Source organism: Aulostomus chinensis, chromosome 12 (genome assembly GCF_037954235.1).
Source record: "Aulostomus chinensis isolate RoL2024-O1b breed Wild chromosome 12, RoL_Achi_v1.0, whole genome shotgun sequence".
Lineage (NCBI taxonomy): Eukaryota > Metazoa > Chordata > Actinopteri > Syngnathiformes > Aulostomidae > Aulostomus > Aulostomus chinensis.
Genome location: NC_141331.1, coordinates 20759275 through 20786184, shown reverse-complemented (window position 1 = coordinate 20786184; position 26910 = coordinate 20759275). Strand labels below are relative to the sequence as shown.

Sequence of the window (26910 nt, the reverse complement as noted above, 5' to 3'; positions counted from 1 at the left end):
TAGTACGTCATTGTCTGAGGATGGAGACAAAAATAAAATCATGCTGTAGCTTTTAATGGGTGCGTGTTTTTTTGCCTCCACACAAAAAACATAGACCAAGCAAAATGTTTTGTATGTCTGTCCAACTGTATCACCTATTTTTTTTTATTAATGCCATTTTTCTCATCTCCTTGGGAATTTCTTAAAATTTGCTATAATTGTCTAGTAGGACTCAAGAGTGAACTAAAAATATATCAGTGGTCAAAGGTCACTGTATTTGTCGTCGTTGTCTTCCGCTTATTCCTTACAAGTAAGGGTCACGGGGGGGGGCTGGAGCCTATCGAGAGGCGGGGTACACCCTGGACAGGTCACCAGTCCACCGCAGGGCCAACACACAGAGACGAACAACCACTCACACTCATACCTACTGTCAAGTTTTTAGAGTATCCAATCAGCCTAGTCCCCAGACTTGAAATGATATTGGTGGTCAAATGTCAAGGTATACTGTCACCTCACATCTCTGTGTAACTCCTAAATCCAAACTCAAATGGGTATATTCTAATGTGCTTTATAATTGGGAATGATTCTGATAATTGTTAGATGCCATTGCCTGAGTTTTATGTGCCAGCCCTCCTCTTGTCTGGTGGCCTGGTACAATAGAGACGTTTGGGCTTGCTCTAGTGCTGCCCCTCCCGTCCCTCTCTCTGGATAAGCCTGATACATAAAGCATGAAAACATAAAATGCACCAGGTATGAAAATTTAGGCATAAGATGTCCTGAGCCTGTGAGACAATATTGTATTATGATCGTTGGTTCTCTCAATTACAAGGTACATTACTTTAGAGCTCAGCAGTGGGTGAAGTTGGTTTATGAAGTCTGCTGTAAGACATCTCTGTCTCTGGGGTTCATAGCCGCAGTGAGCATCTGTTATTAGCAGTGGAAAGTCAGTGTTTGCTTGGTTTGTGTTGTGAGAGCCTTTGCATTGGCCTGCAGGTTGTCAACGATGGGCTGAATCCTCCCACCTCATTAAGGCTTACTTACTTGGAGCCTTTATGAAACGTGGGTGATTCCAGGATGTTTTCCTTTCACCTAAACAACTTAATGATGTGCCGTTCTCTTTTGTTTGTGTTTAGTCTTGGCTCATATTATGGATTAAATTTGCACCCAAAGTCACAAAGCACAGCATTTTTGACTTAGACTCACCTCAAGTCACAAGCACGACTGTTCTCAAATAGACATAGCCACATGCGAAATAAACATACCGTCTATTTGTCCTGACAAGCAGGTAGATACTATCTCTCCTCTGTGTGTATTACTGAGCTCCAGACTGATGGCTAGTTAGCTTAACTGCAATGAACCCTAGCAGATGGCCACTACTGTGGGCGGCATGGCTCAGGGGTAGAGTGGCCGTCTAGCAGCCAAAGGGTCACTGGTTTGATCCTTGACCCCGGTGACCATGTCAAAGTGTCCTTGAGCAAGATACTGAACCCATAATTGCTCCTGATGAGTATATGTGCTATATAAAATTGAGTCCATTTCGAGAAAGCCACCTTAAACGTCATTAACTAACTTCTATTTTCTTTGCTTGTTATGCATAACATTCATTTCAATAAATAATGAAAATTACACATTGTTGTTATTTTAGAGTCAGATACAGTGAACTACTTTCCACACTGTGCGCAGTGATTTGGTGCTGCACCTCATAAATCTCATTGCAGCTTTGGTCAGTGGAACAAAACATGTGTTGGTGACTAAAGAGTGGCTGCTGCTAACTTGGCTGTGGCTGATTTTACAGTATACCAGAGAATGGGGAAGATTACTTCTGGACCAACCAAAACCCTGATCCTGAACTATTTGAGCTGGAATATGCACAGGGGGGACTGCAGGCTTTGGAGGGGGATAATCTTTCCCACAGCTCACAACTGTGTACACGCAGTTTGGGTTTGTTTTGGACCCTGGTAAACCTGCAAATATTGATCCTGTTCCCACTATGATGAAAGGAGAAGTTGCTCTTGGGTTTTTTTTTTTAATTTTTGGTGCTTCATTTTTGATGTCATTGCTCTGAAAGGCACAATCTGGGTTGTCAAAACAGCTAGGGAGTGAAGTATCTTGAGCCTGTGTACAACCTTTGGTAGCAGTAGTAAATGTGGCATGGAGAACTGCCACAATGTTTCTGTCCTATTTTTACTTTCTGTCTGTTTTTCAAACTCAGGACCAGCTCAACACACAAGGTGACAAGCCTCTATGTATATTGTTGCAAGCAAAGTTCCAACTGCTCACAGTGCCTGTCCAAGATTGGAAGCAGCAGAAGCTGGCAGTAAATTTTTGCATTCACCCAGTTTTTGTTTTCCATTATTCTGATCAGCGTCAAATACTCGTATCTAATGCAGGGCCATTTGAACTTGGGTGAATGCTGATTAAAGCGTTTCCCATTGCAGAAGAAGGGTGTTAGTGGGTTTTTGTTCTGTGGGAAAAGGACTACAAGCGCAACACGATGGGAGGCTAAGGCTGTTGAAGTATTACTGGGTATGTATCTGAAAAAGTAATACTGAATTTAATGTTAAGCACAACCATAATTCAAGCAAAGACCACTTTTCAGAAAAATCTACTTGATTACTTTTGAGATGACTTTCTCTACTACTCTACTAAGGGGTTAGGAGCACTGTAATATACTGTACATAGAGAGGAGCGCAGGGTATCTATTGACTTGTCTAGCTGTAAAAATGATGGACAATAAGGAAGTATTTCCCAAAAAGTTGACATGTTCCTTGAGGGTGTTGCACTTCAACTTTTATTTACGCTATCAAAAGCAGAGTGGGAGTGAAAGAGAGAGAGAAAAATTCATAATAAATACATAGCTTTGGACCATTCCACGATCTTTAACTCACACCCACCCTCCACTTATGAATGTGTATGTGGTTGTGTGTGTGTGTGTGTGTGTGTGTGGTTCACCCTCAGTGACTTCAATATATCCTTGAAGCCCCATCTCCTGAATGATTGTCATTGAGTTTTCATAATCTGATTCAACAAAACAATTAGTGTTTAATTCAACAGTATCACCAGTGACAGTGCTGATATAGCGTGCTCTCTGGCTTTAGTGGAACAGGTCCCCATTCATCAAAAATTCATAGTAGTCAATCTTGAATCCTTTACATCTTTTTTTCCAGATAATGCAGTAATCATCTGGAGTCTCTTAGATAGCTCTGGTACAGGAAGCATTTGAGACCACCGATTATGAATGATTTGTAGGAATAAGCTCAGAGAACTCAGTGTCACAGGTGGAGGAACACAATCATTAGTTCTGGAAGAGCAGATAGAAAAAGGCAGCCCTCTCTTGCCACCTAGTGATCTAGAAAGGAACTATCCAGCTTGATGAAATGAAAAGTGTATGCATTTTTCAGTTAAAAAAATTAGAATATTATCCAAAAGGCTCAAGAATAACAGCTTTGTCAGTGACAGGTGTCTGTTATTATTCAAGTTAAATATGAGCTACAGTCATGATGCCATTTCTAATTCTGTTATTTTATATGTTTTTGTGGAACGAAAACCAACTAATGATACCACTTCTCCTGTTAAAAAGGTCGCTGGGGATCCTGGAGCCTATGCCAGCAGCAGCCTTTGGGCGAGAGGTGGGGTTCACACTGGCTAGGTCGCCAGTCCATCACAGGGCCAACAATATAGACAGACAACCATTCACACTCACGCCTACGGCTAATTTAGAGTATCCGATCAGCTTCATTCCCTCTTGCATGTCATACAGACTCCAAGGAAAGATCCCATGCTCGAGCCAGGGATTAAACCTGGAACCTTCTTCTTGCTGTGAGGCGACAGTGCTAACCACCATGCTGCCCCATTTCTTATTCTGTTTTTGTTTATTTTTGTGGAACAAAAACCAACTGATGGGTTATCTATTTGGCAGCTATACAGTAGAAGTGTACACAGGTTTAACATTAAATCATAAAACTGAAGGTTTTAATTTTCCTTATTCAACAAGTGATTAATATAATTATTTCACTTTAATAATGAACTCAATATACAACTCGAGTATGAACTGGGTTTTATGTTAGTCTACGGGTGGACAAGTAAATGTCATACTTCCCATATATAGCACATGGATGGGGTGAAATTATAAGTAAACATGGTGCACCAGCATGAATTTTGGAGCAAAATAAAAAAAGTAAAATATGTTTATTTCATTGAAAAGGTGTAATTGTTTCAGTAAAATGATGAAAATATATTAATGATTGTGCACCTGGTTTACAATACAAACGTTAGGCAATATATCAAGATTGTCAATCTGAGAATTATGGATAACAAATAATAATGTTAGATATTTACATTGGTCTAATTTTCCTATAGCCATTTTAATCAGTAGCTCCATTCTATTTTAACATTAGGAAAACGTTTTTACCTGCAGTTACACTTTGATAAGGCATCATCAAAGTACAGAGAAACGGCATGAAGTGGTTCATTAGGAGCCCCATATTGGGGGTTGGGAAACCAGCAGATTGACACTGCCTCTTGAGACAAACAACTTTAAATTCTACGAGGAAGGTGAGTGCAGCTGAATGATGCTGTTCTCCAGATAAAACCCTTATCACAGGAGGGCATGACACAACAGCATGTTAATGACATTGAATGTGCAGCTATGTAGACTACTTCTCTCCTCATTAAACACAGTGACTACTGAGGTAGCAGGAAACCTTGAGAGAGCATTAACTGTTTTACCTGAGAATGTTTGATAGGAACCAGCTCATTGTTTGTTTATGACTCGGATTCTATCAAGGATAAGCAGCTAACATGAACCATGCCGATCTGACCATCATATGTGCATGAATTATCGGCAGGAATTACCAGTAAAAATTACCAATTCATTTGCTAACACAGGTACAGGTTTAAACCTCCATCTCCATCAGACTCTGTTGCCATGACCAAAGTCATCATAAATTCTGCAGGGGTGTCCAAAGCTTTCATCATTGGTGGGTGGGTCATTTTCACCTATCAGCTGGTGTAGAGTAAGAATGCGGAACTGCTGTTCAAACAGATTCCGCGACAAACGTTAAAAAAAAACAAAAAAACAGAACAGAGGGAAACAATATATTTTGTTTAGCGAGAGCATTAGCCCAAATTGTTTACTAATGGTAAAATGGTAACAAGTATGACTAAAGAAATAAGGGAAACTAGCAGATACAGACTACAATGCCAAGATGCTGATTTATTTGTTCTGGATTCTGTAGAACATTTCCTTCTCTCTATGTTGATTTAATAGTCTCATTCGAAGCTAAAGAAGACACAATTCTTGGTTTTAAGTAATCATAGTGTAGGCTAAAGATGCTAGGAATATTCTTTCAGTTTTTGGCAAAATATTCCTTTTAATCCTACACATTGTTCCTTTAACACAATTTTAGTGCCTTTAAAATTGAAAGTAGGCTAGACAATAAAAGCTCACCATGAGACCTACAATTTGATGTTGAAAGAGAAGAACAGAAGGAGCAAAACTTTCTCCTGGCAACTACTGTGAATGCACCATTCAACATATTTGTGTGAGAAGGACGCTGTGGTTTTACTGAGTCTTGTCTGACTTTGATATTACAATGATTCAGGAGATTTATTTAATTTTTCAATTAATTTGTCAGCAATCTGTTCATAAAGTTGTAGGATAAGCCACTTAAAAATATGGCCTGAGAGTTTGCACCTTTCTGTTAGATGTTATTTTCATGGAGGCAGTGGTTTCTTTCCCACTATATCACAATTAGGTTAACACAATTCCAAGCTGATCCCTTTTTTTTTTTACAGCTTTAGTGGCCTTATCTGACTTTTTCACATCTGCCCAAGACTCCCACTGACGACCACAAACTATCTGCTGGTTGCTGCCATCCAATATTGATGGCCATCATCTTGACAGGTCTGGCCATCACTCATCACCTCAGAGCTCTGCAGTTCGGAGGTGGCTGTGGGGGGATACTGCAGCGAGCACACTCGGAGGCAAACACTCAGACTGTTCCATGGTGCTGCCACAGCAAGACCAGTGAGGCTTCCCAGGGTGACCTTTATGGCTGTGTCCACAGCCTTTGAATCCTCCTGCATTCAGACAGGGCAAGACAAGAGATAAGGAACACCGGGAGAAGTCTCTAAACACTTTCACACTGAAAAATGCGTGTCAACGTGGGTTTTTGGACCTGCGTTTGCTCGGCATTAGGGCGCATTCAAGCTTCCAGAAGACCCGGGTCTGAACTCCCGCTATGAGGGCTGCGTGCCTGTGTTTTTCCCTCTCATATGTCATCGCGTTGACCACGTCATCATTTCACATAAACGTGCGCCGGAACACTGAGAGGTAAACAAACCACAACGTGGACTTCACCAAGTTGAACGTTAGCGTTGTCGTTGCGTGCATTGAAATGTTGTCTCTTTTGCAAAGTATACAAATTTGGCGCAGATTGGAAAATGTCCGAACGCTAATGCAGCGAAGGAGGATGGAGTTCTTGGCTCGTCTGGAAGGGAGCCGAAGAAGCTACAGGTGAAGCCTGACAGGGAGCACAGTGACAAAATCAGGATGCGACAGGAAGGTCGCGTAAAACTGGAGATGACGCGGGTTGCCTTTTTCACACTGCAGGCGAGCTGAGCAGAGCCGCGCTGCGCCGCTAAACACCCGGGTTGCTTGGTGAGTTGGTCGACGCAGGTCGATGCAGGTCGAAATGGCCAGTCAACCCTTTCAGAGTGCCGAAAAACCCGTGTTGACCCACGTTTTTGGTGCAATGTGAAAGCGGCTTTATAAAAGTGTTGAAGATGTAAGAAAAATGACTTTAAAAAAATTCCCCTCATTCTTATGTTCATCAATACGCATGTAAATACAATGACCAATATACTGATGTCAGCAAAATTATCATTCATGTCTATTGTATGATACATAGATATATTATTTATTGTAACAGGCTTACAAACCATTAACCTTTAACAAACATTGTTCCTTCCTGCAATTTTTGCAGGAAACCAAATCCTGATTTAGATTAAATTTTTAGTAGCAGCAGCCCTAACCATGCACCTACAGTTTTTATGTTAAACATGTCCATAGAACATACTGCATATGTCATGACCCACTTTCACGGGGGATGATGTTGAGCTTTAAACCCATCTTACTGCTTCTGTTTCTTTTTTGTTTTACAAAATACAAAGATAATAAGAGTAAGTCTAGCATGGATTCCTTCCTCGTCACACTCACTGAACCAGTGAATGTGACACTGTATTTATCGCACAGAAATCCAAACAACATTTTTCCTTATTTTTGTGACTTAAGAGTAGAGGTTCTCAAAGTGGGACGTGCCAAAGGGTTTTAGACAAGATCAGTGAGTTGAACTGCGGGACTATTACATGAGTCTTAGGGGGACATAAATAAATGTGTTTGGTTAAAAATGCAGTTCAAAGATAAAGTAGTTATGGGTAGTTTTACTGTTGCTCACACTGTCCAAGTGTCAGATATAACTAAATGCCTCAGGAATGACCTTAAAATGTATTGCTTAAGTTCTTTTGAAGAACATTATTGGGTGACCTTGGCTCAATGTATAACACTATCATGATCCAGTGGGGAGTTGTCTGAGGGCACACCCACAGTCCATCCATCCACCCATCCATTTTCTAACCCTTATCTGATAAGGGTTGTGGGGGGCAGAGCCAGTCCATCTCAGGACCAACACTTATAGACAGACAACCATTCACTCTCACAGCCACACCTACTGTCAATTTAGATTATCCGATTGACCGAGTTGGTGGCATGGTGGTGCAGTGGTTAGCACTGTCACCTCACAGCAAGAAGGTTCTGGGTTCTGGGTTTGAGCACGGGGTCTCTCTGTGTGGAGTTTGCATGTTCTTCCTGTGCCTGCCTGGATTGACCTAGTCCCCTCTCGCATGTCTTTGGACTGTGGGAGGAAGTCGGTGTACGCGGAGAGAGCCCACACAGGCACAGGGAGAACATGAAAACTCCACACAGAGAGACAGTACTTGAGCCGGGGCTCAAACCCGTAACCTTCTTGCTGTGAGGTGACAGTGCTAACCACTGCACCACTGTGCTGCCCCACCCACAGTCTCATACTTAAAAACAAAACAAAACAAAACACTGCTTTTGAGGTTGGACAGGCAACAAGATGAGAAAAGTTTGACACGTAAATATATACCTAGGAGTTACAACTTTCCTCTGTGTACCTGGCATAGTTCCTGGACAGCCGCAGCGAGCCTCTTTGGCTCCTCCACTGGAACAAAAGGAGCAACAATGAAACCTCCCAGTGTGATGCCTCAACTTCCTCTTCACATTAAGTGCAAAAGGGGAACCCTGCAGGATGAGAAAGGACAGTGCCACTGTCAGCATATAAACCATGATCACATTCTCATCACTTTGATTAGTCTTCTATCAAATATCAGATGCAATTAAAATCAAAACTTATCGGCAGCTTGAGTTTTGTCAAAAATTTTAGGAGGCTCTGAGAACAATCGGCAAGGCCACAGCTTGGTCTGACCTCAGGCCAAAACATGCTAATAAGTGTGCTGTGATATAGATGAAACAATACACTAACAGCCACCATTTAGAAAACAACCCAGAATAGTACAAAGGCCAACAGTAATCTACCAGACAGATTTTTCAGGGCATCAACAGATTCATAACACATTACAGGTTTTCTCCTGCAATGGAGGTCAATATAACAATTCCTACAGGCATCTCAAGCTTTTGTTGAAGACTTAGAAGTCATCTTTTTTGTTCAACAGCAGTGATGGAACATGTTTGTGGATCGTTTGAAGCTCAACATCACTGCAGAAAGCTGTGTATTGGTCTTTCTGTCTTCATTTGCTTGTCCTGCAGGGATATCACGCTACAGATGGTATACTGACACAGTCTGTCCCAACTTGGCTTTTATTCAGATACTTTGTGTGGCATCATTAAGTTGTGACACGTGGAATTTTTTGCATCAACTTACTACAATTCTAAAATTTTTCCATAATCTGAGACCAAAACTGTTTATTTTATTTCTATTTAACATGGCTGTTTAACACTGACATTTATACAATTGAGGGTTATAGAGTCAATAATAATCATCACAATGATCATACAGTTTCTTTTAACCCCCACTTTGATGTTTACCTTGATATGTTGGGCTCTGACACAAACCCACACTGAGTAAGATCCTGGCTCTTTGGATATGTATGAAATGCTGTAGGAACCATCATTGTTGTCCACCACTGCTGTTTCCACTGTGCTGTAGGAATAACAACATTTTGTTTTTTAAAACCCTAAAATATGACTGGGATTCAAATGCCTACATAACTTCTGGAATTTCATCATCTCTCATCTCAATATTTTCATACAATTCATCGTGGCACTGTTTAGAAACTGTCACATAAATCAATAATGTAATTATGAAGGATGACTCTTAGTTCTAAATTATTACCACAACGTCATCAACTCATAGGGAACAATTTGTCCAACAGTTACCGGAGGAGCAAGGAGAAAAACAGACATTATGCTTTTTTGGCATCCTCTAAAAGTTAAAGCCACTCTGTGTAAAGTTTAATTCACAAAATCAATAGTAGTCTTCAATGGAATCTGATGGGTATTTAGTGGGGAAAAAACAAGGGAAATCTAATGAAAACAGCTTCAGTTTATGCGTAGCATTCAGCTCGTTAATCTCACTGACAGTTCCCCTGATAATTGTGTTTAGAGTCCACAAATCTTCTTTTTTTTTTAAAACTGAACAGCATATTTTACTTAAGCATTTGTGGACTGTGTAATACATGGCAGTCAGAGGCTTCCAATGCCTCTGTTACGGCTAAGTGGATGTGTTGTGTGGTTAGTTTACATATGCCTGGTGATGGTTGATTTTAATTGAGGTTAACCACTGTGGATCTGAAGTGAAGGACTGTGGTTTGACAGTGCAGATCACTTGAATTACTGACTGAAGATGGAAAACACACTCATTACATCTTCAGACAACAGTTGAAGCTGCTACTTTATCACCTGAAAAAACAAACATGAGTGTCCTGGGTGAGAGATGCTGCAGGAATCAGATAAGAGTCTTCCAGGCACCATTACTGGATGGACGCTGAAATGACTTCTTTGAGTTGAAAAATATTCAGTCTACCTGAAAGGCGGTTTGTGTGATTTCACAGAAGCCTTTAAGATCAGCTTGACCCCCCGCTATGTTCTAAATGAGAAATCTGAAATATTAAAGCAGTACCTGCTCAGCCATCCAATTAAATTGAATTTAGGGCAACTGGACATTAATGAATCATGAGGAAAATGATGAGAAGTGAAATATATTCATATATCTATGACCCACAACCCAGGTACTGCTACAGTCTGTTGTGCAGGCTACCAACATAGGGGCTGCTGCTCCCCAAAGAGGCAGAGGGGGAGGAGCTTGGTAGGAAGAATTGTCTGTGTACAATTTGAAGAGAAAAAAGGTGAAAAGGTAAAAAAAAAAAACATAATAGGGTCTTCGCCAGAAGTACCTTCTGGCTCAGGCCCTAATTAAAGCTGCAAGCAGCGTTGTTAGGGCCTGAGCCCCCGCCTAGCCGCGGCCGGATCGCCGGCCCGAATCCAACGGTGTAATCGGCAAATCCCTAGGCCTTGTAGTTTAGGAGATACGAGCCTCAGTGCGCTGCCCAGTGTGAGTGCAGAGCTGAGAGCCGGCCCTTTAAGAGCCCCTCCCTTCTCTGCTCGCTCTCTGCCATCTCTGTCAGAGCTGAGAGCAGAGCTGAGAGCAAAGCTGCCAGCTGGCCCTTTAAGAACCCCTCCCCCGCTGCACTGTGTCTGATCTGTGCTGGAGTGGAGAGAGTGGAGGATTAAGAGAAATGTAGTGTGTAAAAGCTGAATAACTCGGCATACGTTGGTCAAAAGTCACACAAAATACCATATTTTTGTAGGGATTTTTGTCAGGAATACAGTGGTGTGTTTTTAAAAGCTGTGCGATGTATGGTATAGGCGTGAGAAGCATTTGTTCGAGAGTATGTACCCTGAGAGGACACGCTCTCCCCATAGACTTCCATTGTAAGGTGAAATGTGTCTCCACCACTTTGACAGCTTATAAAATCCAAACCGAGCGCGTAGTATATTAGCCTTTAAAGATTTTTGAAGAGCACAGTTGGGAGAGTAATGTGTGAAAGTTTGGAAGCCCTGGCATTTACGGTTTAGGAGGAGATAGATTTTGTTCGGGGCGCAAAATTGTCCAAAATTAGACATTCGTGTCCAAATTGTGGACATCCTGTTACAGTTAGGTCAGGGGTGTGAGTGTATGATTTATCCGTCTTGATGAGACGAGTTCAGTGGTGTTTGTCCCATGTCTGTAGGACATTCCTACAGTCTGTGGCGTGGTTTTTTGTGTATGTAGGTGGCGCTATTGAGTAGAGCGCCTCTTTTTTTTTTAATTATCGAATTTTTCGCCGCACCCGATGTGCTTACCAAATTTGGTGAGTTTTCATGCATGTTTAGGGGGTCAAATTCACTTTTGAAGTGGCGAGTGTGACTTCGAAACATAATAGGGTCTTCGCCAGGGACTGGCTCAGGCCCTAAAAAAAAAAATCCAAAAAAGTATCAACAATCAAATCAAGTTCACTTTGGAAAAACCCTCCATGGGTGAACATGACCTGGACGACCACTGAATTTTCATTCTCATTCACTCACCAGCTCTTCTTCTCCCTGTGAATTATGCTAGCCAGGACATTCTCCCCGCCTCTTGCCATCTGCTCTCCAGACGAATCTCTGCAGACCAGGGTGAAGTGACCCTGCTGGCCCTCTGTTCCCTGCTGTAAACCTGTGACCAGGGACGAGGGTCAGATACCACACATGTGAACACAGTGGCAAAAAGCCATAAATTCAGAGGTCTTGGAATAGACAGTCATTAACACACTTGGAAGGAAACAGGCTCATCAAATCTTACAAGTGATCTAAAAAATCTCAACTAAACAAGCACTTCATATTCACCGCACAATTTAAGACACACATGGACATGAAGATAGCTGGCATACAAACACACACGCACGGACACACACTCACAACCCTGACTGCTTTAGCAAGCCTTCCTCTCCATGAGCACATGGTGCTTCCAGCCATTTCAAGTGACTTGGTGCACCCCTTAATTCATTGCTACACAGTCTTCCAAAACCCACAATCATCATTAAATGTTTGCTTCTGGGACACACAATATTTATGAGCTGATGTTGTGTTGTGTGTTAACCAACATAATTGGTGTTCACAGTGATTAATGTTGCTTTGCCAAAACTACTCAGATTTAATCAGCTGCTCAATAACTAGTGATCTTACACTTTGTTCTCTCAGCTATAATCTAGCGATTTCCAGTAGCTGCTGGCTGATTTGTGTCGATGCTGATTCTAGTAATATTGCTCAGCTGTTAACTTCTATTTACTGCTATTACTACAACTACTGCTGCCAGTGGTTCAAAATGGTCTTTGCGCTTATACAGTGTATAGAGACAGTTTAGCATGACAGTGTTGTATCATCCCTATGGAGTGACACTATCAAGATGTGTGACAATACAGTGTGGATAAATGGAAACATGCCCCTGAAATACCAAACCAAACCAAAATTACACCTTCTTGTACAAAAACAAGCAAGCTGGGGAAAGGACACATGAAGTTTGACACCTCAAAGACCAAAACCTACACACTGTTATTAGTGGAGGCTTTCCATACACTCAACAGTTAAACATTACTCTTGAAGCTAAGCCCCAAACAGAGACAAGCTACTACGCATCTGTGTGTGTGTGCATGCGTGTGTGTCCAACATTGCTTCAGTCAGTCCCAAAGAAATTCCTGCCCTTTGAGCCAAAGAATCTGAGACAGTAATTGTTCCTGTTCCAGCAGGAGAACTGCCCCCAACAGCACCCCTCTCCCAACCCTTTGGCCCTGTCCAGAATTGACCAGGCTATGTGAGATTACACGTAGAAGGCTCTAGGTATGTGAGTTCAAACTTTTAGAACACAATTTGTCTCAAGTAAGAATTTGTGATCCGAATTTATCAGGATTTTAATGCTGGTTAGCAAAATCACAGTGGTGGAGGCCTGAAGGGCAGCATGGCTCAGGGGTCGAGTGGCTGTCTGGTTACCAAGTTGCTGAGTTGGTCCTCCCTTCCCCCGTGAACATGTGGAAGTATCCTTAAGCAAGATACTGAACCCCTAATTGCTCCTGATGAGTAGGTTGGCACCTTGCAGGGTCCACCATCAGTGCGTGAATGGGTTAATGAGATGATACTGTAAAGTACATTAAGTACTGTTAAACTAGAGAGGTGCTATCTAAAAACGAGTCAATTTTAACCAAAGAAGTTAACAGAAGCATTTTTATAATTCCTGTGACAGCTTCTACTTATTACAAGTGGCTCAAATTGTGCAAAAATCTAACATAGTACAAATACGATGCAGCAGTTTTTGCATCTGCTGTTATATTCTTCTTGAAAGAAGAATATAACAGGTTTCATTCGTTTCCAGATGCATGTCAAACCAAAAGACCAAGATGTTTGGTCCACTTTCCTACATTTTCAAGCAATGTGTTAGAATAATAACACTGGTAACATGCGTGTAGGACACTGTTCTACTTGCACAGAGGACATCAGCTCATTAGGTGGTACTATCTGTAACATTAGGGTTCACACTGTCAAAAAAATATGACTGCATGTGCCCTCTCAATTAAAATTTGCGTGATCAAATCTTGGTGGTGGATGTGTAATTTTTTTTAATCTGACATGAGTCCTCTCTTCTCTGCAACCTTTCAAAATTGGGGTTCTGGTATTACCAGTACCAGTGATGCTGCTAAATGCAGATCACAGAAAGACCCATGTTAGGTCTGGGTTTGAACAGTCTCAAACTAGTAAAATAGTTGGAGTCCTCAGTAGTGGATTCAATGGGAGATCCAGATAGCAAACTGTAGCTTTAAAAAAAACAAAAAAAACAGATAAAAACACCACAGGCCTATAGAAAATCTAAACCCTTATGCAATGACTAAGGGAAGGGTGCAGAGAAGTTCGGATCCTGGATATACTTGGTTGGGCAATTTATATCAAGATGTGACTCAATCAATCAAATTTCATTTTTAAATCCTGAAATCACAAGTCAAAATTTGCCTAAAGCGACTTTACAATCAGTACACAATGCACCACCCTTTTAAAAGGGAAAAAGGGAAGAAACCTACTTTGTTTATTGCACATTTGCAGACTGAAATTAATTAGGTCTTAAATCCACAGTTGTCTAAAAAGATGAACTACAACATCATACACCGCAAAGAGGAATATGTTTCACTGGTCAGTACTATATCATCCTGACTCTTACCAAAACAGAACACATATGAAGCTTAATGGGAGTGTTTTACCTTCCCCTTCGATAGTGCACTTGTTGAGATCCACTGTCTTAAAGTCGATCAACCCGACCACAGGGTAGCCCTCCACCTCTCCTGCAGGCACTCTAGGCATAAAGCTGATGTTTGCACCATCATCAGGGACAACTGTTGCCACATGGGGGTTGCAGCTGCTCTCTAGCAGGCTGGTCAGTCTTTGGATGGTAACTCCTTTGGCACTGAGGATCTCAGCGTCTGAGCCACAGCTCAGCAGTCTTTCTGCAAACTCCATACCACCACGGATGTCTAACAAAGCTTGCTGCAGCTGCGCTCTCTGCACATGCAGATGGTTCCTGAGGAACGGAGACAAGTGCAAATGACAAATGATGCTTTGTGAGAAATGAATACACTTGTAACTGACGGTAACCTGGCCATACTAAAGATGTTTGTTTTGTTTTTTTTAAATCAACAGTTTCCTCAAGGTCACTCCATTTATCGCCCCCCTGCTGTTTCTCTAGTTGTGTCACACGTTGATGTTGCAACCAAACATAACTGTTAACTTAAATTGCACTCTGCATTATCAGTTAATATGGTGAGCTGTTTCTGAGCCATGCTTACATAGCATGTTAGCATCTGTACATGCATTTAATAAAACTATAATTGATGTAATGTCCCAGAACCCCAATTTATTTTGGTCAGAGTAATAATCTGAACGGAGTAGCGCAGTGGTGCAGTGGTTAGCACGATCGCCTCAAAGCAAGAAGGCTCAGGGCTCAAGGGGCTCGAGCACAGAGTCTTTCTGTGTGGAGTTTGCACATTCTTGTGGGTTCTCTCCAGGTACTCCGACTTCCTCCAACAGTCCAAAGACATGCAAGGGGGGACTAACCAAATACTCTAAATTGACCATAAGTATGGCTGTGAGAGTGAATGGTTGTCTGTCTATATGTGTTGGCCCTGCAATGGACTGACAACCCATCTAGGGTGTATCCCGCCTTTTGCCCGAATAGGCTCCAGCCCCCCCCGTGACCCTTAACAGGATAAGCAGTAGAAAATGGATGGATGGATGGATGGAATAATCTGAACCATCTAACATTTCTTTTTAAATTTATACCACAAAAAGTGACAGCAGCAGATTTTCACATTTGAGAGGCCAGAACAAGAAAATGTTTGAGACAAGACTTCAAAACTAGCTTGATCATGTTAGGCACGCTAGAAAGTGAGTGAGATGTTTCAAAAACCTGATTACTGATTCTGTTTCAGAGAGTTAAATTTCTTGAGTACAGCCAATTCTGGGCTGACTTCTAAACTGTTTTTAAACAGTCCCAAAAGAATAACTGCATTTTTTGAAGCACTTTCCCTCAGATTTGATGGCATGTTGTACCTGCGCTGGATGCGAATTTCATCCAGCCGATGTAGCAGAGACAGGCAGTGGGCTTTCACAGCGCTGGCATAGCCTTGTGCAAAGGATCTTACTTCATTTGCTGTTGCTTCCACTCGTGCCTGCAAAGCCTCTTGCGATACTTCTACCTGCAACAGATGGCAAAAAGAATTTATTTTTACAATACACTAATACTATAGTAATACTATAGTACACTAATACTAAAATCTTTTATCACAGGTCTTGAGGGTAATGTTTTGTATTAAAAATAGCATGGAGCTCGCAAACAACTGAAGGGAAGAGGAATTGAAGAGAAAAAAATCTTCTCAACCTCTGTTAAATTGAATCTAGGACAAAATGACAGGTTTCTAAAATGTGGTTTGAAGCCTGAATTTAGGATTGAGTCTTGCTACAATGTTATTTACAGGAATAAAATCCTATTTGAAACTTAGATGCAGTCCAAATAGAACAAATAGGCTCCAAAACTGTACCTTCTGCAAAGTGTACTCCAGCCACTCCAGGCGAGGTCGTAGGCACCCTGTGACCAGCTCTCGGATACGGTCTCCGTGATGGTCAATAACATCATGCATAGGGCAGCATTGGTGGTCGCAGTGCAGTGTGGTGGCACACTCCAGGCAGACTGGCCGATCACAGGGCTGGCAGAAGAGCCGGAGTTCCTTGCCAGGATGGAGGGAGCACAAGATGGGACGGCAGAGACGACCTTGAGACTTCAGATCCTGCAGACACTGTATAGAGTGTGAGGCTGTCCGCCTCTGTCGCCTGCAGACAAAGTAGACAACACAAACGTTAGAAGAGTGAGAATAAAGAGTCTTTTCAGCCCAGGATATGATGGAAATCAGTGAAATAAACAATAATGCAAATAAACACAATACAAATCAATATTCCTTAATGTAATAGAACAGAACCTGGTAGAGAAAAAGAAAGGACCTCACACCTGTTCATGAGTGTGAAGCACAAAATAGAGAATTTATCCTAAGAACCTAAGAGATTCACTGCCTGGACCAACATCTAGGACTAGGCAAAGAACCCAGCATGTATCAAAATGACAATTAAAACCTCTGTAACGTTTATCTTGCTCATGTCAGTTCATTCTTTCTTCAGGGTGAGCATTTATGAACTCCTTTAAACACAGCATTATTCAAAATGAAAAGAAATAAACAGCTATAATTGTTTGGCTCTGCATTATTTCCCACTTTGATAGTTTAGCATATTTACAGTACAGGAAATGTCAAAAAACCACAATGTATAAACACATTGAATAAATAATCATTTATTAAATGTAAGAAATGCAAAAGTTTAAATAATAATGATATTCTTTCTAAGCCATATCACCCATTTCTAGTAACATGTAACACAACAGATGGAAGTGTCTTAACTAATGAAAAGTCTACATGAACACTGGACCACCAAGATTTTAACTCTTTTTCCATGCATTTTTGCCATTGGGTTTGCATGTTCATGTTTTTTTCTGTTTTACAATTCAGGAGAACAAGTGTTTAGTTTTGTGTTTTTTCTTTTTTGTATATATTTTATTTTTGATTTTATGCATTTGTCTTTTTTTTGCCTACATGATATGTATGTATTGTATGTTTTTTCTGTTTGTAGGTTTTTTATTTAACTGAGGACTGCACATTTTTGTCCATCCATCCATTTCCTTCCGCTTGTTCCTATTAAGGGTCGCGGAGGCTGGAGCCTATCCCAGCGGCTACGGGCGAGAGGCAGGGTTCACCCTGGACAGGTCACCAGTCCATCACAGGGCCAACATAGAGAGACAAACAACCAGTCACACTCACAGTCACACCTACAGTCAGTTTAGAGTATCAATCAGCCTAGTCCCCAATTGCATGTCTTTGGACGGTGGGAAGAAGCCGGAGTACCAGAGAGAACCCACGCAGGCACAGGGAGAACATGGAGACTACACACAGAAAGATCCCATGTCCAAGCCGGGACTCGAACCCAGAACCTTCTTGCTGTGAGGCCACAGTGCTGACCACTGCACCACCGTGCTGCCCTGCACATTTTTGTGATTAACATTTTTGTTTGTATGTGTTGTGCACTTACTTACCACCTTATATTAAAACATCACGATACTTCACATTCAAGTTCCCCATCGAGAGCTGAACACGGATCACTGCATAACGCATCCAGATTACAAACCAGAACACCATTATTCTCACCCCCAACTTGGAATTCTCATTTCTTGTAAAAATAGTGTGGGAAAATAAAAAGTCATTCAATTTAAGTCGAAGTGAGAAAGTTGTTCCTCTTTAACACACTTTGTTTCTGACATCTAGACTGATGACTGAAACAGGTCCCTGTCATAGTAGGAATAAGGTGTCACTGGTAGAAATAATTATGGCCCCTGCCATTCAAATGAGTCAACATGCACAGTGCCAAGGACCAACTCAACAGAACAGGACCATAAATAATGGTATTAGCTGCACCTGTGTTTATCCTGCTGATGCTTTGAAAAGGGTCCAAAATGGAAATGTAGCTGAGTAGTAGCTAATAATTTCCACTTTTTTTTTTTTACTTGTGTTCCTATTTCTACATCAAAGAAACTTTTAAAAACATAAAACCTAAGCAACTATAAAAATGATACTTTGCAATTCCCAGTTTGAGACAAACATAGCTGTTAATTTGACTATTACAATGTAATCAATGACTGCATATGGAAATTGCTGCTAAATGTGGTGCACGCACCTTTTATTTCCTGTGATTTCGTTTTTTTCATGAATTTGTTTTCCAATTAAACTAAAATACACCGGTTATATAAAAAAAGTTCTTATATTAGATTGCTTTTACCTGCTAAATAGGACAACATAGTAAAAAACATAATCGGGTCTTCGCCCCGGAGTGCCTCCGGGCTCAGGCCCTAAATACTATGGCAGAATAGAAGAGAATAGAACCGAATAGAGAAGACTAGACTACCTGTGTGCCTGGCAGCAGAACTCGCAAAGGTTGACGCAGCAGACCTCGCAGCGGCTTTCCGCGCCTCCCTCGCCGCACAGGTCGCACCCCAACGGATTGTCAGTCGTCAAAGTTTGCATGAAAACTTCGTCCAGAGCAAGGTGGTCGGTAGTCAGCCCTACCGGTCCTGAAGGCGGAATATCCACCTCGGAGTCGCAGTCGGGGCAAAGCACGGTGACGGTGGCCTGTTCCTTTACGTCCTCCGGACCGTCCCGCTGACACCGAGCGGACACCGAGAAGGGCTCTAGCTGACTGATACAGTCAAAGCAGAAGGTGTGAAGACAGGGCAAGATTTTGGGGTCTCGGTATAAGCCATTGCAGACTTTACATACCGCCCTCGGGTTCACCCCAACGCCGCTTTTCGTGTGTCCCGAGTTGGAAGTCGCGTTTTCCTTCAGTTCAGACATATTTACAACTTCTACGGCCAGGAAACTGCTCCAAACTCACAATGAACAAGCCTCTATCTGCGTGGAAACAAACTGAAGTGCGCTTTGCCTCTGCCTGTCGTATGAAACTGACCCATCAAAATCAACTGATCTTTCCTTTCTGATCATAGATTTAATGCAGCTTGAAGAGCCAGGAAAGTCCTGCAAGGGTGCGTTCACTGCTCCATGGGACATCTGACTCCTCACTTCCCACCAGGCCAATGGGAAGCCTCGGGAGGTCTGTTGGGGGTTGGTCCGAAGGGTTTTCCAGGCTACCAAACCCGGACTGACTGCCCCCATCTACCCAACAACACTTCACATTCGTGGTGGTGGGAGACGTACGTAGTTCCTTTACTTACGTAAAAGTATGAAAAATGATGTTATGGTAAAAGTAAAAGTCTCCACTCAAAATTCTACCAAGGCAAAAGTAGAGAAATATTTAGTTTACTTATGTATCAAAGTAAAAGTAACAAGTACAACAAGTACGAGCTGTTCAAGTACTTCAGTTTTTGGAAGTTTTCAGTCTCCAAACCATGTAAAAGTGGTGTGTGCTCCATTTGATTGTGTTCCTCTTGGAGTTGGCAGGTATAAAATTTGAAAGTAATTCATCCGCATTAGGTTTCCCCATGCAAAATCTTTCTCTTCACAATAATTGATGGGTTCATATTAATGCAGTGGACTAATATGTACACGAAAATAGGAACAATAAAAGTACAAAAATCTGCATTGTATTGAAGGGAAATTTCCCAAAATATTAACTCTTAACTAAAGTGAAGATACCTGGATTTGAATGTAAAGTACTTGGACACTTTCACCCACTGCCTACTAGGAGGCCCATTTTTGCCTGTGGTAAATAAATAAATAGATAAATAAAGAAATTCAATTCCCACCTTTATTTTACCTCAAAATCCATTCAAAAGTGATCCTCATTTACAATGGCATTTAGAAACAGCAACAACAGCAACAATGCTCAGACGATAAAAAGAATAAAACTAAGTTGAGCAACAAGTAAACAGAAAAGATGAGTAATGTTTAAAACATTTACAAGGCTTTTGAATACTTTTAATGGTGGTAATGAATCAAAGTTTAAAGTATTTTGCAGACTATTCCATGTGTAAGGCGCTAAATAAAATGATGCCGTTTTTTTTCCTACTTCAGTTCTAACTATTTAGTGAGGAGCAACAGCCTATGAAAGTAGCAACATTGTGATCTCAGAGTTAAATGAGATCAAATATATAGTGGCAGTATCTGTATTAGTGCTTTATAGAAGAAGTAAAAATCAACGCTGTTCTCGCCTCACAATCCAGGATGACCAAGCTACTGTTGGCAAAGAATGCAGTGGTTTACTGTTAGGGTCACTGATTATGAACATCATGAGGCAAAACTTTTCTCCCTCTGTAGAGAATACGGAGGCTGTTTTTAACCCTGTTGCGGAAACCAAGCCTTGTTTTCAATTTACCATTTAGTTAGTTCATTTGTTTGTTTGTTTTTTATACTAAAATCATTATCCAGCCGGATGCCAAGTTACGCTAAGGCACTTTTTTCTATGCATGTGCCATTAGTAGAACAGATATTAAAGGACTCCAAGCAAGTACTCATAGAGCGAAGAATCCTAGCTTTTGACAAATAAAAAGAGGAGTTCAAAACATTTTGCTTTCCAGGGCAAACGCAAATTCAGGGAAGTGGCAGAAATTATGTTATGCCTAAATCTGAGGATGTGACCAGAAAGAACAAGGTGGATAAGACGAGAGCTGGTTATTAACGAAGGATTCCCAAATTTTAGCATGGCATCTCATAACACCATTAGCAATAGGATGATAATTATTTACTCTCTACACCTGTTTTCCAGACTGTGGGGATTCTTCTAGTGGAGTCAGTCAAATTAAACACATGAGTTATTCCATAAATTTAAGAGAAAAGGTATCCAATTCATCTGCATCAGTTTAATGCTTTGGGTCATTTTGCCAGAAAAGCATCAGTAACTTCTTTGAGACTGAATAAAAACACACTGAAGTTCAATAAATTCATCAAAATTACTTGGTAATCATAATCATAATCAATGGTAAGGCATCGTTTTGAGAAAAAAATTCAGAATTATGAGATTGAAAATGTTCAGGAAATTGTTGGATGTGTGGCTGTGGTCCCATCATAACTCATTATGGCTTTCTATATCATAATTTAGATGTTTACTTCACAATTCCTACTTTTACTTATAAACAATTATGACATTTATCTCATAATTTCATTGAGATACAATGTATTTACTGTGCTATCGTGGCTACCAGTTCTTTTTCTTCTTTCTTTTGCTGAAATAAAACAATGTACTGTTTTAAAAATCTAAACTTCATAAAGGAATTGATTGATTCAGTTACTATACTATACTTTAATTTAGAATATTACCCTTTACATATATATATATATATATATATATATATATATATATATATATATATATATATATATATATATGAATTTGTCTTGTTTTCCGAGGGAAAAAAAACAAATAAAGCTGAGGAATATAAAAGGGTTAACTGAAAAATCAACCTCAGACTTGACACACATGTAAAAATAAATGTGCTGCATGGATGTACACACAGTGAAATAAACAGCAGCAACATTTTATCAAGATTTATTCGTTTTTCGATGTACTTTATTTCATTCAGTTGCATGTAATTTGAATATTTCTGTGTTATGTCAGATAATAGATGCAGAGAACATTGGTCACAATCCAGTAAAACGCTGGCAGAGAGGTTGCAGTGCTGTAGATGAAGTATGTGTTCCCTGAAACATCTGAGCCTGAAAAAATAGGAGAGAAATTAATTTAATTTAATTACTTAATTTAATTTAATTTAACTAGAGTTTTCTGCTGAGAGTAATAGTTTCATTCTCAATTATTAATGTATATTTTACATATTTTTAATTTTCTTTTCATGAGTTGACACCATTGTATATTATGAGTTAATGATGAAAACCACTATCTGTGGTCAAGTAGCAAGAGTTCATAGGAATGGTTGCCTGCCCTTAAATTAAAGTGGGTAGTCAGCCACCATCAAACAACAGATATAGCCTGATTTTTCACCCCTGACATGGAGCCTACATATCCCACAATGCATCAAAACATCTTCCTCCATACTTGACAAAAATGGTCGATGGTTGAAACATTTAGAAATGTCTAAGAGAGTGCATATACCTGTCACAGTTACATCGGAGATGGACGTAACCAGGTCATTTTGAATCTTGCAGGTGTAGGTGTTGTTGGTGTTGACTGGCTGCAGCTTGGTGACTATTCTTACTGTCCCTGCTGAGTTTAGTGTGAAGTTCGTGCTTCCTTGCAGGACGTTATCATCATAGTTCAACCATGTCACATTTGGTTTAGGGAACCACCTGTTTGCCTCAGCTGTCAGGATCCCATTTGAGAATGTAAAAGTGGGGGCGGAAAAGGCTGTCAAATGTGGAAATTTGTGGAAGTCATGCAAGGAAAAAAAAAACAGAAAAGTGAAAATTTAAGTGCATTTGTAGAGAAGGACATTTATGTCTATGATGATGAGTTTTTCAGTTTCATTGCAAACAGAGGAACTGGAAAGACAAGTCCTCCTACCTGCAGTTTTGAGATGAATGTTGATCTTCCCTCCGCCCCTGGAGTAGCTCACCTGGCAGGTGTACTCCCCTTCATCACTATATTTCACATTCTTCAGTAACAGAGAAACATTTCCTGTGTTCAAAGCATCAGGGAAGAGCTGTGTTCTCCCTCTGTAGTCTGAGTTCTGGTCTGTGAAATCTTCAGCTCCATTCTCATACTTGTAAACGACTCCTGTTAGCTCTGCCTTCTCCCAAGTGACAGACATTCGGCTAAATGTCGCATCTTCATTGTCTTGGTGAAGAAAGCAGCTTAGCAGCTTGTCCTCACTGAGGTTGGCGATGGGGAATCTGTTGCTGCTTTGCAATTCTGATGAGGAGCCTGCAGGAGTAGATTTCTTCATGTGTTTATTTTTCTTTTTGAAATTTGCACATTGTAGTTGAGCATACATACAACACACGTCTTTACAGGTTTAGAATTTCCTACACAGAAATGCTAAAAACAAACAAAAAAAAAGATTAAAAAAAAAACCTTCAGCTGATGGACAGTTTATTGGGTGAACACAAGGAAGAAAAAATGTCAAGAATAGGATGAGGACAAAAATATCACATTGTGCAAAATTCAGGAAATGAAATCCAGGTTATACACCTAATGGACATTAGATTAGGGTTAGTTGAGGCTACACTGTAGTTTACACTGTACCCTCTAAGATCTTTAAGTGGCCTCTTAAGTTTAAGTCCAGGCTTAAGTCTTTCCTTTATGACAGAGCCTTCAGTTAGGACTGGTTCAGGTAGCTCTAGAACATTGATAGCTATGCTGCTATAGGCTTAGACTGCTGGGGGACACATCAGGTTACATGGAGCCCTCTCCTCTCCTCTCCTCTCCTCTCCCCCTCTCTCCCCTCCCCTCCCCTCCTCTCTTCTCCTCTCCTCTCCTCTCCTCTCTCCTCCTCTCCTCTCCTCTCTTCTCCTCTCCTCTCCTCTCCTCTCCCCTCCTCCTCTCTCCTCCCTGCACATTTTGGAACTGTCATTACCATTACTTGTTGCACTTTGTAGTTTGGCCTTGGTGTCTCACAGTCTCTCTGTGTTTCCACAGATCCACCAGAGCTCCATCTCTCTGCACCAACTGCCGCCTGCATCGCCCCCTACCCCCCCCCCCCTTTCCCTGCTGTTACACCGGCCTGCGCTCCCCTCCTATGAACCAGTCTGCCATCCAGTCCTCCCATCAAGCTGGCTCCCCCCCCCCCCCCCCCCGCCTACCAAAAGTCCACATTTTGTATTGTAAACTGTTTTCTTTTCTGTAACAACATCTACTGCACGTCTGTCCGTCCTGGGTGAGGGATCCCTCCTCTGTTGCTCACCCTGAGGTTTCTCAGATTTTTCCCTGTTAAAAGGGTTTTCTATGGAGTTTTTCCTCAGTCGATGTGAGGGTCTAAGGGCAGAGGATGTTGTTATGATGCCATGTGAAGCCTTTGAGACAAACTGTTTGTGAAAACGGGCTATACAAATAAAATTGTCTTGCCTTTTGCCTCATCATCATTTTAAGAAGTGCTGACTTTTTTTCTCGCAGTGATACAACTGCTTGGTCTTCACAGTCATTGAGCATATACCGTACTGAACAAACTGAATTTATGAGCCAACATATTTGTTTGTATGTACAACGTCTAACACTCTAGAGGTACTTATCAGCAAAGAAATCAGGACAAACACTAATTTTCTCTCTTCCTGGCTTCTTACAATTCAAACATTTCTCTACGTTATATTTGAGGTCAGAAACTAACTACTGAAGCACAGCACAACATACTCAAAAGAAATCACTAAATCCATCCATTTTCTTCCACTTGTCCTGTTAAGGGTTGTGGGGGGGCTGGAGCCTATCCCAGTGGCTTTCAAGCAAGAGGCAGAGTTCACCCTGGACAGTCTACCGCAGGGCCAACACATAGAGACAGACAACCATTCACACCTACAGTCAATTTAAACATCCAATAAGCCTAGTCCCTATTTGCATGTCTTTGGACTGTCGGAGGAAGACAGAGTACCGGGAGAGAACCCACGCAGGCACAGGGAGAACATGCAAACTCCACACAGAAAGATCCCATGCCTGAGCCAGGGCTCGAACCCAGAACCTTCTTAGTGTGAAGCGACAGTGGTAACCACTGCACCACCGTGCCACACTAAAGCACAAAATGATCTAGGTAATTTGTAGTTCATTGAAGATGATTCAACTATGCATGTATGTTGTTTTGATTCTTGAGGAATCACTTAGAACTGAAATGCTACAGAATTTACCCATTCAGTGTGCATTGTTTGATGCTCAGGGGCGGAGACGGGTGATAATAAGATGTGCAGATAATCATTTAAGGAGTTTTTTTCCCCCATTGCAGGTGGATGCATCATTATTATGCCATGTGAAATGATAGCATATCTAAAATCTCAAAGACATGAGGGTTGCCCATGAAAATTTTGAAACCATATGCAACTATTGCTGGAAAGGAAAGTGACAAAAAAAAAAGATTCTCACAAGAAATCTAGGAGCCTGCTCAGCATCAATAAAATATGTAAAAATGTAATATTTTAGATACTGCACTGTAATTTAATTAAATGCAAAATTACAAATTGAATTACAGGCCTGTAATGTAATTCTGGAATTCTTAGCCTATCAGCTTTGTTTTTAATGACAGATAAAATGGAGCCAGAATTAAACCAAAAAAAAAAATCTATTGAAATAAACAGAAAGAACAGGAACAAAGGGGAACTATACTTTACCAGTCATTTCACAATTTTACGTTTTTTCATCCTATGGAGATATTAACAGCCCTATTTCCCGCCTTGCCAGTCAAAGCAACAACAAGAAAAGAGGGCCATCGGTTGCCAAAACTGAAATTGTGTCTTCACAAGATGAAACTCGAGAGCACATCATTTCCCACTGATTTTAATACAAACATCAATGATCTCAGATAGAAATTCAGCTAAAATGCACAAATGTAGATCTCAGTAAAAGTTGCACAGAGATACAAATAGTTTTAGATCTTTTTTATTTTGTTTAGAAAAACAAACCATGTCCTGGAAATGTGTATGCATGGCTTCAGCCCTGAGACGAACATAACTAATATCAGCATCTCCAAAGGTCTTACCTGAGAATGTCAAGGCTAAGATGAGGATGATGATGATTGAGAATATGATGATGAGGGTAACCATGCTACACACAAAGGACACACATATGAAATTAGCTTGTATAAAGTGCAGGGAAATAAACTCACGACAGGCCTAAGTGGCATGTTACATAACATGTAGCTCAGTTTCAATTGAGAAGTTCCTCCATACACAGAATCAGTGGAAGAAGAAGTCTGCTGATTCTTCACCCAAGACATACATTTCTGTTCAAAAATCTTCACAAAGACCAACAAAAGCAAAGATCCAGATGTTTAACTAAAGAAATCTACCAAACCCAACTTATTGGTGCCTCTTTCAGCCTGGCCAGTTGTAGAATCAACAACAAAAGAGGACTATCGCTTACCGTGTCTACAAGGGATGAAACTGGACAGCACAAATTTCCAGCTAATTGTGAAACAAACATCAATAATCTTAAATAGAATTTCAGCTAAATGCACGGATGTTAATTAATAGAATTTTGTGACCGATGTTGAAAAACTTCACATTTCCCCTCCTCCATGAGAACTCTCAAAGGTTGAATTATGGAGAATAATCTCCAGCAGTGACTGGAGGTGTTTCCATGACCATCTTAGCAGCTCACTGGTAACTAAAGCCAGCAAATGTATGCAGTAGTAGAGCAGAGAAGCAGTAACTGGAAATACACCTTCTACATCCTCATAGCTGAGTAGATACACTTAGTCCCTATCACCCATACAACTATGTATACTGATATTTAGACAGCTATTCTGTTCACCGCAGTAAAGACATTCTAATGTTAGAACTCCACCTGTAGAAGATGATACGTCCCAGGGTAGCCATGGCAGCCGAACCAGTGTCAAGAGAACAAATAATTCAATCCTTTTGATAAAGACAGCTGTCTAGTCATGACATTCTGCCTGAAAATCCCCCATTTCTCCTAAAAAGCTTCCACAAAAAACAATTAATATGGACTTCTGCAGTATGACAGCCTGCTATTTTGCTGCTTTGAATTCTACACCTTAAGTAAATATTACCTTTAAGGCGTGTGCTCTTCCGTTGACTTGTCACCGTAATTCAAGGTAGCCCATGTCTTAGGCCCCAATT

At 40.9% G+C, this 26910-nt stretch overlaps 2 protein-coding genes across 4 annotated transcripts; both read right to left on the bottom strand.

The window, feature by feature from the left end:
- Positions 1–2376: 2376 nt before the first annotated feature.
- On the bottom strand, positions 2377–19364 carry trim45 (tripartite motif containing 45). Of its 3 annotated transcripts, XM_086220776.1 has the most exons (9): positions 19006–19364; positions 18635–18925; positions 16174–16462; positions 15686–15831; positions 14341–14657; positions 11645–11774; positions 9107–9221; positions 8176–8302; positions 2377–6060 (listed from the first exon to the last, which is right to left on the bottom strand). In XM_086220776.1, the coding sequence occupies exons 2-9, from the start codon at positions 18751–18753 to the stop codon at positions 5906–5908; spliced, it is 1398 nt and encodes a 465-aa protein (XP_086076902.1). In that variant the 5' UTR covers positions 18754–18925; positions 19006–19364; the 3' UTR covers positions 2377–5905. The 3 variants fall into 3 exon arrangements, with proteins under 3 accessions (XP_086076902.1, XP_086076901.1, XP_086076900.1); XM_086220775.1 differs by having other exon boundaries at positions 8148–8302; positions 18635–19364; XM_086220774.1 differs by having other exon boundaries at positions 18635–19364.
- Positions 19365–21787: 2423 nt separating this feature from the next.
- vtcn1 (V-set domain containing T cell activation inhibitor 1) lies at positions 21788–26811 on the bottom strand. Its single transcript, XM_086221145.1, has 5 exons — positions 26615–26811; positions 25809–25873; positions 22697–23056; positions 22289–22540; positions 21788–21894 (listed from the first exon to the last, which is right to left on the bottom strand). Exons 1-5 carry the CDS (start codon positions 26644–26646, stop codon positions 21788–21790), a joined length of 816 nt encoding a protein of 271 aa, XP_086077271.1. The 5' UTR covers positions 26647–26811.
- Positions 26812–26910: the final 99 nt, after the last annotated feature.

Coding starts and splice junctions, on each gene's coding strand:
- trim45 (XM_086220774.1), bottom strand. CDS start 19,080: ATGTCTGAACTGAAGGAAAACGCGACTTCCAACTCGGGACACACGAAA. Junction 9,222..11,644: donor CACAGGGAGAAGAAGAGCTG/GTGAGTGAATGA, acceptor TTATTCCTACAG/CACAGTGGAAACAGCAGTGG. Junction 8,303..9,106: donor TCAGAGCCCAACATATCAAG/GTAAACATCAAA, acceptor CTCATCCTGCAG/GGTTCCCCTTTTGCACTTAA.
- vtcn1 (XM_086221145.1), bottom strand. CDS start 26,646: ATGGCTACCCTGGGACGTATCATCTTCTACAG. Junction 23,057..25,808: donor CTTAGCCTTGACATTCTCAG/GTAAGACCTTTG, acceptor CTACTCCTGCAG/GCTCCTCATCAGAATTGCAA. Junction 22,541..22,696: donor CATTCATCTCAAAACTGCAG/GTAGGAGGACTT, acceptor CACATTTGACAG/CCTTTTCCGCCCCCACTTTT.